The 17,145-nt window shown below is 44.9% G+C and overlaps 1 protein-coding gene across 4 annotated transcripts in view; it reads left to right on the top strand.

The window, feature by feature from the left end:
• Positions 1-467: 467 nt before the first annotated feature.
• ANKEF1 (ankyrin repeat and EF-hand domain containing 1) overlaps positions 468-17,145 on the top strand; it is a 35,990-nt gene continuing 19,312 nt past the window's right edge. The window contains exons 1-6 of one of the 4 annotated variants that reach the window (XM_043544045.1): positions 468-793; positions 8,207-8,594; positions 9,252-9,451; positions 13,158-13,307; positions 15,016-15,139; positions 16,071-16,890. In XM_043544045.1, coding sequence (XP_043399980.1) covers positions 8,249-8,594; positions 9,252-9,451; positions 13,158-13,307; positions 15,016-15,139; positions 16,071-16,890 — 1,640 coding nt within the window. In that variant the 5' untranslated portion in view covers positions 468-793; positions 8,207-8,248. Of the gene's footprint in view, positions 794-1,176; positions 1,291-1,392; positions 1,573-8,206; positions 8,595-9,251; positions 9,452-13,157; positions 13,308-15,015; positions 15,140-16,070; positions 16,891-17,145 lie in introns of those variants that run through there. The other 3 variants (XM_037896155.2, XM_043544044.1, XM_037896156.2) reach the window with 3 other exon arrangements.

Genomic DNA, 17,145 nt, shown 5'->3' with positions numbered 1-17,145 from the left:
ATTTTCAGCAATGCTGCCCCTTGAGGATTTTATATGGCTGTCACATTTTGGAGATTACCCAGGCCAGTAAGGGGTTCTGTCACCACCTGCCCTATAACCTTGGGCATCTTTATACTATACTATACTGCAGAGCCCTGACATCAGCAGACAGCCTAAAAGTATAAAGGTTTTACCCTGCAAGGAGTAATTAGGCTGGAGCAGCCAGGGTGACCCTTATGCTTTTAGGCTGGCTACTGGTGTCAAGAGTACTGAGCCATAGCAGCATGCATTAAGAAAACCAAGGTTATTGGTCTGGGTGATCCCCAAAACATCACAGCCACATGAAATCCTCCGGGAGCAGCTGTGGAATTTTGGGCATGGGTTAGACACACATTTCATTCACTTCTTCTTCTGACCATGCGCTCTAAAGACAGAAATCTGAGGAGATCCGAATGCGCTCTCACATTCAGAGCATTGCTACCCCTAGTGCTGCTGCACAGGGATGTTAAGACCCAACTCGCCTGCACAAATCAACAGCGGAAATGGGGTGGGGGTTAGGGGAAGCCTGTTGCTCAGAGGAGCGGTGACTTGCAGTGCATTTTGCATGGTGAATTGCAGGACTCGGAGAAGCACAGTGTACCACATTTAGTGTACGCGACCTTAAGGGGGTCTCCTTTCCAGGGGACTGCACAGGGGCAAAGGTGGCTCTACTGCTCTTTCCCCCCCTCCCTTTGCACCTCCACTTTCCAAAGCTTTGCAGCAACCTGGGCCCCACCTTGGCCCTCGGCAGAGAGGAGCAACATCCCAAACCATGGTGAGTGCAAATCTTCCCTGTGGTTTCAGGGGGAGTTAGGCAGGCGGACGAGGGGGGCACAGGGAACTCGAGCAGGGAATGGGGGGATCATGCACATTGCGGGGAAGACGTGCAGGGAACAGGGGGGGGTGCGGATGAGGGGGGCAAGGAGCCGGGCTGCAGACTAGGAGAGGGGGTGCAGGGAACTGGGGCCCAGAAGGGGGGAATGGGGCGCAGGGACCGGCGGAGCGCAGGGAAGCGGGGATGGGGGCGCAGCTGCCCACAGAGGCTGGAATCACCCCACCCCGCAGCAGCAGCGCGCGCCAGGCGGAGCCGCCCAGCGCGGGGGCGGGGCAAGGCTGGCATTATGACGCATGTGCGGGCGGGGCTGCCGGTTGCTATGGGAGCTGCGGGGTAGCAGCGTCCCTCGCGCGGCCTGTCCCGGGGCGCGCCGCGGCCCCTCCAGCGCGCACGCGTGCCTGAGCCATGCTGCCCGGCCGGCTGCTCCCCGCCGGGAGGTGAGTCCTGGGCTCGTGCTGGGTCCGCCCCCCCCCCCTTCGCTCCAGCACGTCACAAGGCAGCACGCGCAGGGACCTCCCCCAGTGCACGTGCGGCAGGATTCCCCGCCCCTCTCCCGAGCCCTCGTGCAGGAGAGGGGGTGCAGCTCCAGTGCGGTGGCCCGCCCCCAGAGGTGGCTGCATTTTAGCACTGGGTGAAGGGGGCGGGGGAGGGGATCCTTGTGCGTCGCTGTTGGGAACTCTGGCCTAGTTCTTCTAGCAGGAGACTAGGGTGACCAGACAGTAAGTGTGAAAAAAATCGGGACCGGGGGTGGGGGGGTGCTAGGAGCCTATATAAGAAAAAGACCCCAAAATCGGGACATCTGGTCACCCTCGCGGAGAGGTGCGGTAGGGATGCCGCGGTGGCTGTCCCTAAAGCCTGGCCATAGGGACACCTGCGCTCCACTGGGCCCTGGCCTGTGCGGGAGTGAGGCCCCGGGGCTGGCCCATGCTTTGCCAGCCCTGGTGCGTTCTCCGGACCCTTCATTAGAGTTAGGGAGGAGCATGTCAGTTGGAGAGGGATGTGATCCCATGGCTGTGTGAATGTATTTCTCATTAATCTTCCGAGATGTTGCGTGCGAGGGCAGACGAATGGATTCATTAAGCCCCCGCTCTTTAGCTTCAAGGCCTGCTTAGCCGCAGGCCTCTCCACGTGGCCCTCGGGATTGGCCCTTACACCCCTGTTGTGCAGTGGGTCTGCACAGGCAGATCCTTGCACCAGGGTGGAACCCCTCTACCTTCCATGGAGGTCCACCCATGAGGAGCTCAGAATAGGAATTGGAGATTTAGCAATTACAAATTAGAAACGGACTGTGGCGCTGATTTTTAATTTTCTAGGTGGGTGCGTGAGTCCGGTGTGAAGTCCCTGCAGTGTCCATTCGCTTTACGCTATACAGTGTATCTCTGTCCGAACAGAACATTTTTTGAGAAGTGACATACAGTTTAAAACTAAAAGGCGTAGAAGGGAAGGGGATATCCATCTGAGCCTTAACTGTAGCCTTGTAGTTATTTGCTGTCCTGGGATAAATTTTCATCAGACGTCGTTGCTCAGGTCCCATTAAACATGAGTCAAATGGAGTCTTTATTTGTATAAAGCAATAAACGCATGGGGGTACTGTTACCATGTTACGTTCTTTTATGTCACACTGTAAGGTTCATGCTTAGATACAGTCAATGTGTCAACTAATTAGAAATTTTTAAATGCCTATTTTTTTAAAATAAAAGGTCTGATAACTTTGTTTACTGATTTGTGAACAGTCATTGTTAAAAGGGACATTGTCAACTTGAAATTTAGCTTTTAGAAAGGTTTCAGAGTAACAGCCATGTTAGTCTGTATTCGCAAAAAGAAAAGGGGTACTTGTGGCACCTTAGAGACTAACCAATTCATTTGAGCATAAGCTTTCGTGAGCTACAGCTCACTTCATCGGATGCAACAGCTTTTAGAAAATGAGTAAAAGTAGTTTGTGACTGCACCTGACCCTGTATTTCTTTGCCAATTTTTGTGGTTTTCCATTTTCCAGGGTTGTTGTTTTTTTAAGTGTTTCTTTTTGTTGTTGTTGCTGGGCGTGTCTCCCACACAAACAGTGTGTTGCAAGGAGCCAACAGTATACACAAAGTGCTGTCACATGCACACGCTAAACAAACAGAGGAAAAAACATTTCTCTTTTTCCGACTCTTAAGGCCTTGCTCTTGCAAAGACTCATTGTAATCCTTGAGACTACGCTTGTGAGTAAAGCACAGTGCATATGTAGGTGTTTGCAGGATTGTGCCTTAGGTGTTGCTGGTAACAATAACGGGAAAAAATCTGGCAGCAGTGTGATATTTTTGATAATGGCCTTTGAGAAGGCCACAGTGGGGGAGATTTTCAAAGACATAAGGGGCAATTAGGCCCCCAGCTTCCATGGAAAGTCAGTGAATGGGAGTTGGACATCTAATTCACACTTGTGTGCCCTTGAAAAGCTTTCCCCTTGTGCATCTAGCTGGTTTGGCAAGTTCCACAAAGAAACAGGAATCTGCTTGAAAGGATCTTCCTACTAATTGGTGCACTGGAAAAATAATTAAATTGAAATTAAAATGAGTTTTTTGATTCTCAGCCTAGTCCATCACAAAACCATGATGAAATCTGGCATGATTAGCTAGAGTTTCCCTCAGTGTTTATCAAGAGAGACAGAAGTGTTACAGGTTTTGATTTAGGTTTATTGGCATAGCTGTGTGAGATGTTCACCAGAGTATACCTGGCTCAAAGCTATGCTATCAGTCCTTCCTCCCAACAAAGAATAATCCGTCACAGGTAAAACTATGTAATGAGTTCCGTTCCAAATATTTGCTTAACAACGCAGACTAGCAAGATGCTGAATAATATTTTTTAAAAATCAATACCAGTGTAGTTGCAAATTGCACAGAATTAGAGTTGGCGTTGGTAACATAACCCGTATTTTAACATTCCCTGACACTTCCCAGGCCTGTTTTCAGTCGTTTATAACTTTGACAGACTGTAACTGCTTAGGCTGGAATTTTCATGCTGAGTGTTTGTCTGAAACGAATTATTTAGAAAAGTTTCAGCAAAAATGGTTCAGCTATTTCCAAGAATGAGTTTAGGGAAAAATATTGTTTTTTCCCCCATGTTTTTAAAAAAGATTGTACAACCATTTTCACAAGAAACTCCAACTCCACCATGCTTTGGAGCATGAAAGTTGGCAGGGACGTCGTGCTAGTGTCAGGGGTGTGCCTTCTGCGGCTGTTGTGAAAACCTACTAAATTATAAGCCTCTGAAAAATCAGTTTGCACATGGTCAGTAGGGATGCTACTTTGGCACTTAAGTTCTCTGAAAGTTTAATCTGCACTGGACATGCTCCACTCTAGGGATGCAGAGGCAAAGCAAGACTTTCCTTGCATTTGCAGGAGGTTGGGCACTAGAACTGAAAGCAGGGAGTCTTTTTCCTGTGCTGTTCATACTCCCACTGCTGGTGCCCAGGGAGCATGGAGAAGGAAGAAGTTGCTGGAGACTGAGATCAGATGAGAAGTCTGGCGGGAGAGGGGGAGCCGCATGGAGAAGTAGGATACTGAGACTGATTGGACAAGGAAGAGGAAACCTGGGGGGAGAATGGAACTGGAAGCTGGGGCAGAGGGAAGACTGGGAATTGGCTGAAGAGCCTGGTGTGGGAGCGTGGGACTGCGAGGATTAGCTTAGGTTTGAGGGGATTCAGATGAGTAGCCTGGGGAGAGGGAGACAGGGACAAGGAGCTGCTGGGGGAAGACTGGGATGAGGCGCTGGGAGGGAAATACAGGACTAGGACAGAGACAGGCTGAAAGGGACAGGGCCCAGAGGGGATCAGCCTTTGTGGAGGAGAGAGGAGCAGAAGGGTCTGTGGCCATTGGCGCATGCTCCCTTCTAGAGCCTGGAATGGCACCCACTATTTCCCAAATCTGCCAACAAATATCTGTGAAACCACTGGCAAAATGTGACTCATCCCTTCCTAGTGGCTGGTCCACGTCCAGTATGGCAGCCTACTATTGCTTTCAGTTACTCCCTTAGCTCAAGTAGCAGAGGTCTCTGCTGTGGCTATCACAGTTCTGACCCTGCTGAAGACCCTTGTGGAGATCAATATGGTTCCACGTGATGGAATCTGTTTTTTCAGGGTTAAAAAATATGCACAAAATTAGTTATTAAAAGAACAGTAAGGTAGCAAGGTCAAATGCTCTAAAGTTAGGAAATGCCAGAATTAAGATTGTCTATGCATCTTTATTTTGGTCCCTTTGTGTATATGCATTATGCTATCGTCTGTAATTACATGATCATATACTCTTATTCCACAGGACTCTTGCCTTATTCAGAGCACAGGATGGGCAGTGTTCTGGGTTGGAATCAGGGTTGTAGTGAAGGAGGCTGTTGTCTGGAGGACTCCTGCTTCATTTGTTGCAGAAGTTGGGAGATACTTAGTGAATGAAACTGGGAGCTGCTATAAGAGAAAGGAGGGTCTTGTGGTTAAAGAAGTTGATTGCTGCCATGGAAAATTGGATTCTGTCTCTGCCTTTGCCACGCAGTTCCAATGTGATGCTGGGCAAGTCACTTAAAACAAACTTTTCACAGGTGGCTGCAAATTGTGAGAGCCTCATTTTCCAGGCGCCAAACTTGAAACATCTGGGTTTGGATGTGCACATGTTGTAAGCACTTAAAACTGCAACTGAAGTCACTGAGAGCTGTGTTTTGGACAAATAAAGTGCTGTAAAATAAGCTGTTTGAATTTTTAGACCTTAAGCATCTCAGAGTGGGCACCCAAAACTAGTGGACTCTTGTGACCTTAATGTCTATGACTCAGTTCCCCATCTGTAAAATGGGGATAATACTACCCCACCTCATAGATGAGTTGAGAAAATTAATGTCTGTGAAGCATTCACAGTGATGAGCCCAAGAGCAAATTAATAATCCTGGATTCAGAGCAGGGCTTGAATAGCATGCAGTAAATAAGACCTAAGCCCACATACTGAACACTAAGGGTTAAACGAGATAGTGAATAGCTGCTCGTTCAGTGAGCGCCGTCCATCCTGTGTACTTACTGGGGCAGAGATCCTGTGGAATAAATAGTATGCGATCGTGTAATTAAAGACAGTGTCATAATGTGTGCACACAAGGCAGCCGAATTAAGGTTGCACAGGCAACTTCAATTTTGGCATTTCCTAACTTTTGAGTGCTTGACTTTGCAACTTGAACATTCTCTGTTTATTACACACAAAAAAGCTACATTCAGTGTGTTGAATCAAAGAATGTCCCATAAAACAAAGCCAGACGCGCTGAACATCGCACCTGTTATGTATGGGTACTACACGTGGCTGGCAAATACTTATTTTTCTAAATTGAGACACTGCCCCTATGTGGGAAACCTATGGCCTAACTGTCCCCATTCCAGTGAGAAGGAACCTAAAGTTTGTCTTTAGGCTTTTATGTGGGATATGGAAGGGAAGAAAAAGTAAGACTTGCTCCTAAATGCATCACTGACAAGTACTGCATCGCATTCAGATTTGTACATAAAAGCAACAACCTTGACTGTAAAATCATCCGATCTTCAGCTGGTGTAAATCAGTCAATGTAGCTCTTTTGACTTCTGTGGCACTATGCCAGTTATCACCAGCTGGGTGGCAACTTGGCCCGTACTCTTGTCTCTAGGTCTTAGATAGAACAATGGAGGATTTTTGCACTTCTTCCAGAGAGCAAGGAGCTTTGTACGTCCTTCCTCTTTCCACTTCTCTCCTGGGATAACTTTGCGTTTCCTGAACATCATTTGGATAGAAGATCTCATAGCCTGAGGGTACTGCTAATGACAGAGCCAGTTGGCACCGCTCACATGGGGAGTCTCATGGCCCCAGAGGGGAGCTCTTGGAGGGATTGCGCCTCCCAAAGCTCACCAGCGCACACGGGGAATGCACAACCTGCACCATCCTTTTGGGTGTTACAGCATGCTCTCCTCTTGGTGAGGAACCATTTATGCTGGCCGGGGTGGAACCTTCCCACCCTTCCTTGTCCATTTTGGGATGTCTTCTACCTCCGGAGCACTAAGAAGGAGCAGGGACTGTGAGTATGCCTGGCTGTTGCTCGGAAGTAGGGACACACAAAGCAGCTGAAGGACTCTTTGCGCACCCACTCCCCCCACCCGGCCACCAGCACAGGGCCAGGCACAATTGTGCCTTGTAATAATATAGTGGTATGCGTTTTTTGCGGAGGGAGGGGGGAAGAGTGACCAGAGTCTCGAAGCACTACCACAATGCAAATCAACAACAAGGTGGGTGACGAAGAAGGGCTCCACTAAAACATGTCAGATTTTTAAAAAGCGAATCCAGTCTTCCCTAGCATCCTATGCCAGCAGGCAACGGAACATGATTACAGGCAAAGAATTCATAGTGCAAATTACAAGGGGCTTCCTCCTGTTCCCCTTAGCATCTTCAGACACCCCAGCCCTGCAGAGCTCATGCCCCTTTGCCCGTAGCGGCCAGGCCCCTGTGCTGACTTGCTGTGTAGAGTCTCTGCTCCCAGTGGCTTGTTAACATTCCAAGCTGAACTCCCTTGTGGGTTACAGCTTCCCTGGTGATCTGGAATGGAGAGCACCTCTGAGTTCTCTTCCGTCTGGGGCGAGAACCGTGGGATGCAGCTCGCATCAGTATACAAGACATTCATGATCGTCTGTTACAAGCGACTGCACTTATTCCCTTTGACAGAATCATCAAATGCAATATGTCTGAGGATGAAATGACAAACCACACATGACTGACGTTAGTCTTTTTGCTTAGGATGCTACCGGGTGGTGTCTGGATGCGATGGTAATAAGGATGGTATAAGAACCGACACAGAATAGAATTTAACATTTCAATCCAAGTATTTGCCTAAACAGGTTGTCACTTAGATTGTAAACTCTCTGGGTCAGGGAATATCTTATTGTTCGTGTTTGTACAGCACCTAGCACAATGGGGACCTGGTCCGTGACTGGGGCTGCTGAGAGCTATGGTAATACAAATATAAATAAATAATAATCTAATTCCTTGTGATATTTAGATTCCACATCCTCTGGAAAGGTAATTCGTTAAATTATAGGCTGGTACAGGGGTTGGCAACCTTTGGCATGCGGCCCATCAGGGTAATCCGCTGGTGGGACGCAAGACATTTTGTTTACATTGACCATCTGCAAGTACAGCCCCCCGCAGCTCCCAGTGGCCGCGGTTCGAATTATATATATGCACATATAAAATCAAGAATTATGAGGCTGCTCAGTGACCTCTGAAGTCAAAATGAAAGACTTTAATTGACTTAAATGCGATTTGGATCAAAACCCATTATGGCTTGTAAGGAGAATAACTTCACACGTGTGTTTTGTGTTTTTTTGCCCAGAAAGCCTTCCCTTTGAAGAAGACTAGCTTCAGTTGATCAAGGATGTCTTTGACGGACAAAAGACTTGAAGATTTGCAGATCTACAAAGTTCTCCAATGTGTTCGCCAAAAGGACAAGAGGCAGATAGAGAAGCTGACCAAACTTGGATTCCCAGAACTCATTAATTTCACAGAGCCTGTTGATGGAGATAGTGCCCTTCATTTGGCATGCATCGCAAATGACATAGACATGTGCAACTTCCTGCTGGAGCAAGGAGCTCATCCAGATGTTCAAGACCGAATGGGACGCACTCCTGCAATGAAAGCAGCTGAGCTAGGCCATGACTTAGCCTTGGATAAACTAGCGAAGGCCGAGGCAGACATGACCGTAGTTGATAATGAAGGAAAAGGTAAAAAGAGTCCCTCTTAATCATATTAGACAGAAAAAGTATCTTTGGAGCCAGAATCAACACAAATTGCAGTCCTGCTTTCTCACCACATGTCACGTGCTAGCCATGTGTGTTATGTCCCCCTCTAGTGGCTGGTCAGCATAATGGATAAGAGTCTTCTGCTGCAGAACTGTTCTTTGGCTCATGTAGCAAAGGTCTGTGGTTTGGTACTGAACATCCTAAGGTTCAGCCCCAGGTGGGTGTTCACTGCACATACAACCCAACAAAGCCATTTTTCTTCAGAGTTTTTGTGGTGCTGAAAGTGAGGACATTTTTGCTGGATCAGGCATTTTGGTAGCTCTCTCCAATAGTTAGTTTTAGATGTGCCTAACTATTAAGGGTCAGATTCTGATACCCTCACTCTCATTGAATATTGCTTTACTCCACAAGCGGTCCCGTTGAAATCCCAAATATCATTTCATGTGTTAATTTCTGAAGTCTTCATCCTGTAATCTGATTCAAATGGACAGGCCCTTATGCCTGAGAAATGAATGGGTCACTATACTGGTTCAAGGGGTCTGTCTGTGCAGATCAGATTCCTGAATCAGGGCCTTTCCTGCTATTTGATTCAGCCCCCTAACGTTTGTTGCTTAACAGCCATTTTGTTTTTTGTTGCAGGTGTTTTGTTTTACTGTATTTTACCTACGAAACGGCACTGCCGCTGCGTTCAGATCGCTTTAGAATGCGGCGCAGATGTTAACAACTGTACTATCAATGGGAAGCCAGTATTCCTACAAGCCTGTGAACAAGCACACGAGATTAAAGAAATATGTCTGAAATTTTTGGAAAGAGGAGCAGACCCCAATGCGATAAACCTAGTAGGAATGTTCCTATAATTAAATATGTATGCATACTATTGTAATGCAGTTGTAAGACCACTACAATATAGGACCATTCATCTTTAAAATGAAATAATAAGACACATCAGGTAGTTAACTTTTGGGCAATGTACATATTACTGCCACTGATAGCACCTCTCCATCATTCTTGTTTTATTTTACCGAGGTCCCACACCTGGATCATTTGTCTCCTGTTTTGGATTTTGGTAGGTTGTGATCCAGTTATTTATATGCATAAAAACAACCAGGTCATCTCCCCAAATGGTGTGAAGCGCTATCGCCCGTTGACTTCAGTGAAGCTGTGCCCATTACACTGGCCGAGGGATCTGGCCTATTGTTTTAAATGTTGAAATTATATTCAATACAATTAGAAGCATAGTGTGGCCGGCCCTGCATGAGAACCAAGGCAGTGAGATGTTACAAGAAACCTTGTCCTTTACCCTCCTTTCCGTCTGCACAGCTATGCAAGGGGCAGCCATAATCCAGGTCATTTATTTGTTTGTTCATTACAATGAGACATTTTAAAAAAGCCAGACCAGTGCTCAAGGCACATTCAATGTTTCATATGTTTCAGGTAACCACAAATCCAGGAGCTCATCCTCATCCCTCTAGTTAAAGTTAATCAGCCCAAACATTCCTCATGTGCCCACAAACACCGTCCCTTACCGCATTTTTGTCTTCAAAGATGAAGATGCATTAAAGGTCAAGAGACTCAGGCTATTTCAGCCCAAGAGGGGGAATGAGTTTCAAAGCCACTCACAGAGAGTGCCCTTCCAGCTGCACCTCTTTATTAAACTGTGGGGGCCTCCAACTGGAATGGCTTTACTGATTGTGGGTGATTTGAGCTCCAGAGTGCAAAGAAAGAAGAGTATTAGTACCACAGATGGTGCAAGACACTCCATAGGGAATGGCTTAGGGCTATTGCCCCGCTCTCCCTTAGTACCACCTGGTGGATTGAAGCTGGAACAGGAACCTGCAGGCTATGCACCCCCCAAAAAAATCTTTACAGCATTTCTCCACAGTAAACTCCCTGAACCCCACAAGACACATTCAGCCTGCCTGGAATTTGCACAAGCATAATCACTCCAGCCACTTACCAGCAATACAGCAGCTACTTCCATCGCTTACCCCAAATATACCCTTCAAAACAGACCAGAATAACGTATGAACAATCAAATTTCTTTACTTATTAACTATTGAGTTAATCTGCTTGTTTTTATTGGGTCAAAAAGCAGTGCAAAACTGAATGTTTTTTAATAAGATAAAAGAATCCCTGGCACCTCCTCCTAACAGTGATAGGCAATGAGGAACATTTTAATATCAGAGCTTAGCCGTAGGGAATTATTTTCTGCTCAGTCAGTATCTTCACCACTCCCTAGGACAAATAGTTTCCTATTTACTGCATTTCGCGCTGTTTGGCCCCAGCTTGTACAGAATAATTTTCAAAGGAAGAGAGTCGCACTGCCTGGCTTGCATGTCCAGGGTGATACCAAGGGGAAGGAGATTCTATTTCCTCCACCTCTGGTCAGCTAATAATACTTTACATGACTGGAGCATCTCTTATATTAGAGTGCTTCACAAACTATATATATATATATATATATATATATATAGACTCCACTGAAATGTGCTTGCCTCTGGGGTGTAAAGAACAACAGCACAATGTCTTAATAATTCTAGACTATATTTCCTATTCACATAAACACATTTGAAAGAGATAAAATGTGCAGGCAGCTATGCAGAAAGGTCGTGATCCAAGTAATTCTGCAGTATACACTTGGATTGGTGTATAGCCCCGTGCGTGAATAAACCCTTCATGTAGCGCACTATCCTGTGGTTATTTCACTGGAAATCCAGCATAAGGCCACACTCCAACATGTGGGCCTGCTGTAGCAAGTAAGGGGCAGAGCGTGTGCCACTGACTGTCTAAGAAGATATGCTGTGTCAGGCAGGGGTGGCCAACCTGCAGCTCCGGAGCCACGTGTGGCTCTTCAGAAGTTAAGATGCGGCTCCTTGTGTAGGCACCGACTCCGGGGCTGGAGCTACAGGCGCCAACTTTCCAATGTGCCGGGGGGTGCTCACTGCTCAGCCCCTGGCTCTGCCACAGGCCCTGCCCCCACTCCACCTCTTCCAGCCCCCTTCCCTGAGCCTGCCGTGCCTCGCTCCTCCCCCCTCCCCCACAGAGCCTCCTGTATGTCACAAAACAGCTGATCAGGAGGTGCAGGGAGAGAGGGGTGGGGCTGCTGGTGGGCGGGCGGTGCTGGGAGCTGGAGGGTGGGAGCTGATGAAGGGCTGCTGACGTTTTACTGTGGCTCTTTGGCAATGTACGTTGGTAAATTCTGGCTCCTTCTCAGGCTCAGGTTGGCCACCCCTGTGCTTTGTATAAGGAAAGGTCTCTGGGTCTCCTAAAGCCAGACATTCCTAAGAGTGTATATTCTGTTGTAACTAAATGCGTAGAGATGTCATGCATAAATTTGATGTTTGTACTAGCATATGCTAGTTTTGCTTGGGGATATAATACTACTGGTGGAATTCCCAAAACCCTGCCATCTTCTAATAAACCGCTGTCCCAGTTGTGCTGATTGCTCCTCCGTGACAGAGCTGGTGCACTGAATCAGTCTTCCCTTGCACGTCCATCTTACCACATGGACACATCTAGCACCAGTGGTTTTCAGGCACATTTTGCAAAAAGTTCTTGGTATTGGCTAGAACAGTTGCTCTCAACCTTTCCAGACTACTGTCCCCTTTCCAGGAGTCTGATTTGTCTTGCATACCCCCAAGTTCCACCTCACTTAAAAACTGCTTGCTTACAAAATCAGACATAAAAACACAAATGTGTCACAGCTCACTATTACTGAAAAATTGCTGACTTTCTCATTTTTACCATATAATTATAAAACAAATTAATTGGAATATAAATATTGTACTTCCATTTCAGTGTCTAGTCTATAGAGCAGTATAAACAAGCCATTGTCTGTATGAAATTGTAGTTTGTACTGACTTCGCTCGTGCTTTTTCTGTAGCCTGTTGTAAAACTAGGCAAATGGCTAGGGGAGTTGATGTACCCCCGGAAGACTTTTGTGTACCCCCAGGTTGAGAACCACTGGGCTAGAGGAGCCTATGGTCCCGTGTCCCTCTCTAGGACATCTGTGACATGGAAAAACAATGGTATTCTGTTTTAAGTCTGTGTCCACAGTTGTAGACCTCCTAAGCAAGATCCAACAAGCCCTTTGAGTGTATGGGAACGTCAGTTGCTGGCTGAGGAGCACTTCATTGAAGTACCCAAGTGGCTGAGCTGAGCTCTTCTGAATATCTAGGGGCCGAGCCCATAAACATGTTGCTGCATAATTTTACTCAAGTGAGAAGGCACATTGACTTCACGGGGACTACTCACTTGAGTAGAACTACACACGTAGTTACTTCTAGGTTTGGGCTTATGTGGCTTGATCCTGTAGCTTTTACTCAAGAGAAGACAGTGGGACTCGCTCATGTGTTTTAAAAACTGTAGAATTAGGTTCTTAAAGGTGACCTGCAGAAGACTTTTGAAATTATTGGGCTTGCACCCACCCTTCTTTGCTTCTTGATGATGCATAAAGCAGCCCTTCAGTTCTTCTATTCCCTTGTGATGCTGACTTTGACTGTCTAACACGAAAACGAACATAAAACACGGCTGTTTAATTTGCAGGCTACTGGTCGCACGGCCTTAATGGAAGCGGCAAGAGAGGGAGTAATAGAGATGGTGCGTGGCATACTTGAAAGAGGAGGAGATGTTAACATATTTGACAACGAAAGACACAATGCTGCACATTTTGCCGCCAAAGGAGGCTTTTTTGAGGTATTTTTGTTGATAGTACTGAAACTTAACTTCAAAGCTGCTCAGCCGGTTTTCTTTCCCCCCAAGACAAGCAGCTTTGCTGATTAAGCAGAGACATCATTATTCATGAATGGCTTCTATTAAACCATCAAAGGGAATTTAGAAATTATGGTATTTCTCTTATAAATCTGCAACAGTTTTCTGTGAGGTACCTATAAATACATGTTCCTACTTATGTCTTATGTGGGTGGGCCCACCAGGGCGGAGGGGTCTCACAAGGCTGTGTGTCCTGGCTGTGTCTCACAAAGGAGGTGTTGCTTGTAGATGCCCAGTGACGGGGGAGCGGCTTCTTTTCTTCCCTGTTGTCTCTAAGACATGATGAGGACAGCTATGGATCTGCCCCCTCTAATTTCAACAGAGGTGGGGGAACTGATCAGCAGCAACTATCCTCCTGCCCCCATTCCTACCCCAAAGATCACTACATTTCTGCTATAGAGAAGCCTGGAGGCAATGCCCACCCCATTAGTACCCTGTTGTTTGGATCTAGGTCACTTACTGTAGCAGTATTGTTCTATCTATCACAGTATTGTTCTAGCTATCTATCTATGCTTCTTAAAACACAACAGCCTTGGATGGGTTGATTGAAAGCGGGCACTCTGGATTTAAAAACACAAGTTCCTACTGCCTGGCCAAGGAACCACATAACTGTAGCAACCTCATAAACTTTTGTATGTAGACTAATCAGTGGAGAGGGACAGAGAGCTGCACAGTGTGGGTATGGATTACACAATATTTCAATTAGGGTTGTCAAACGATTACAAAAATTAATCATGATTAATCGCCATTTTAATCGCACTGTTACACAATAATAGAATACTAATGTAAATGTATTATAAATATTTGTGGATGTCCTACATTTTCAAATATATTGATTTCAGATACAACACAGAATACAAAGTGTGAAGTGTTCACTTTATATTATTATTTTTGATTACAAATATTTGCACTGTAAAAAAGATAAAACAAAAGAGAGTGCAGTGTACAAGTCAAAGCATGAAGGAGCATACAAATGTTTAGCATATCTGGCACGTAAATACCTTGCAACGCCAGCTGCAATAGTGCCATGCAGACGCCTGTTCTCACTTTCAGGTGACGTTGTAAATAAGGAGCGGGCAGCATTATCTCCCGTAAATGTAAACAAACTTGTTCAGCCAGTCACTAAGACAAACAAGAAGTAGGACTGAGTGGACTTGTAGACTCTAAAGTTTTACATTGTTTTGTTTTTGAGTGGAGTTATGTAACAAAAAATCTACGTTTGTAAGTTGCACTTTCACGATTAAGAGATTGCACTACTGTACTTGAATGAGGTGAATTGAAAAATACTATTTTTTATCTTTTTTACAGTGCAAATATTTGTAATAAAAATAATATAAAGTGAGCACTGTACACTTTGTATTCTGCGTTGTAACTGAAATCAATATATTGGAAAATGTAGAAAAACAAAATTAATAAATTTAAATTGGTATTCTGTTATTGTGTAACAGTGCAATGAAACCTACAATTAATCACAATTAATTTTTTCATCAAATTAATCCGTTTTGAGTTAATGGCTTGAGTTAACTGTGATTAATTGACAGCCCTAATTTCAATTTTTTTTTTTTTTTTAAAACCCACAAACTCTAGTCATTTTGGTGCAGGGTTTTTAATGGCATTGACTTTGCTTTTCTAGATCCTAAGAATTATTTCAGCTTATAATGGAGATGTGGGGCTCATTGCTATGAATGGAAACACGCCTCTTCATTACGCTGCTGCTGGGGGCTTTGCGGATTGCTGCAAATTTATAGGGCAAAGAGGTAAACAAAAAATGTGTATTTACATAGATCGTACAAATCTTTGCTTGTCTTCTGTGCTAAATACAGGATTTCACTTCTCTATAAATGGAGGATTTAACTTTCCAGAACTGTCACAGTTGCACTAGTAATGAGTATTTAATCCACTGACAAATATAGATTGTCAGGAAAATTTTCCTAACTGTGTGGCTGTGAGCCTGTAGAATAATTCTCAAGGGAGGCAGTGGATGCTCAATAGATTTGAGTCATTTAAAACAACATTGGGCTAAGTATTTAGGCATACACAGGTGGGAACGATATTCCATTAGCATTGGGATGGATTTAATTCTTTCAGAAGTGAGTGTCCACAGCTGCTTTGGACCCTTTACATTTCAAAGGAAAATACTCATTGTATCACTTAAAGGGCCTGATCCAGAGCCTATTGAAGTGAACGGAATGACCCCCCTTAATCTCTGTGGGCATTGGATTTGGCCTCAAAGAAGCTGTGGTCATGCTGACTAAAATCAAATTCAGTGTCACCCCTGGAATTTCACTGTCATCACATGAACCTGCAAAATCTCTTCATGCTGTGTTCATGAGGTACAAACATTTTAAGGAATGGCACCACACATAGCCAAACTGCAGTTCTTGGGTACAGAATGGTGAGTTAGAAATAATATTTCAAGCTTAGCTCTGCTCTTCATGACTTCTTTTATTGGTTTAAGTAAAATCTTTTAATACTTTCAGTGTAGTTTTTGTGTATTTGTGTATAATAACTATCCCACTCCCTAGTTAAAAAGTGCAATTTAATAGTTCTGTCTAGATCCCAGACAGTATAAAATTGTAGACCCGTGTTAATAATTATCTGCAGCAGTTGGCTGCAAATCTGAATTAAGACTCAGCTAGTTTTATACACCATCTTGTTTTTTCAGTAAAACAATGTCTGTATGTTTAGGCTGTGATCCTAAGTGGAAGAACCTACTAACAAAAACCCCAAGAATGACTGCCAAAGAAGGTGGCTTTAAAGCAGCATCAAAGGAACTGCGCAAAATTGAACGACTCCATGCTAAAATCACCAAACCTGGAGCGAAGGAAGCCAATCCACGCTTTGCGATGAGGTTGCACGATTGGTCCTTAGAACATCAGACAGCCCTTCGTGAGGCATTTGAGGTGGTGGACAGAGGTGACGGAACAATAAGCAAAGACGATTTTGTATCAATTATTCAGGAGAGGTGTGATTTTGTGGATGCTGAACTAATACAAACTGTTGCCCAGGCACATGATAAGTCTCGTGCTGGGGGAATTAACATTGAAGAGTTCTTTAAAGGTTCCAAATACTTGCAAAAAGCCTATCTCATTTCGTCTTTTGGACCCAAAAAGAAGAAAGGGAAGAAAGGAAAAGGCAAGAAAGGCAAGTTCTCCATCCCCATGCCCATCTGCGTCATTCCAGAGAGCTTGTGCCCACGCCGAACAGATGGCGGGCCCCCTATGTACATGATTGAGACCTATCAGAATGTGACCGATGGTAACCGCTTTCATCGGGATCACCCCCCTGAACATCCTTTGCAGGATGACTCTGCATGGTACATCGATGAGCCAGAGAAGACTTACACCAAGATTAACTATCTTACTAAAGAAGGAGACATTGTGTCGCTGAAAAAAGCATTTGAAGAGGGGATACCAGTGGACATTAGAGATGTATATTATAAAACTCCTCTGATGGCTGCATGTGGAAGTGGAAACATGGATGCTGTGAAATATCTTCTAGAGAAGGGGTAAGTTTTTGTGAGGAGTGTTGTTTTTGCAGTGTATATATTTGATAGTCACTTAGACACAAAAGAAGAAAACTTGGAGATATTTAACTTTATTTTAAAGAATTTGCGTAGTGTTTATCACTGTACAATCAAAGCATTGCAAGCAGTAATGAATTTAGCTTCATAACGCCCATGAGGTAGGGTATTGTTATGATGATCCTTGTTTTTGAAGATGGGGAAGCAGAAGCACTTAAAGGTGATCTTCAAAGTTGGTTA

This window comes from Chelonia mydas, chromosome 3 (genome assembly GCF_015237465.2).
Source record: "Chelonia mydas isolate rCheMyd1 chromosome 3, rCheMyd1.pri.v2, whole genome shotgun sequence".
In the NCBI taxonomy this organism is placed as follows: Eukaryota; Metazoa; Chordata; order Testudines; family Cheloniidae; genus Chelonia; species Chelonia mydas.
The sequence above is the reverse complement of the archived record's forward strand: the minus strand, read 5'-3'. Positions and strand labels throughout refer to the sequence as shown.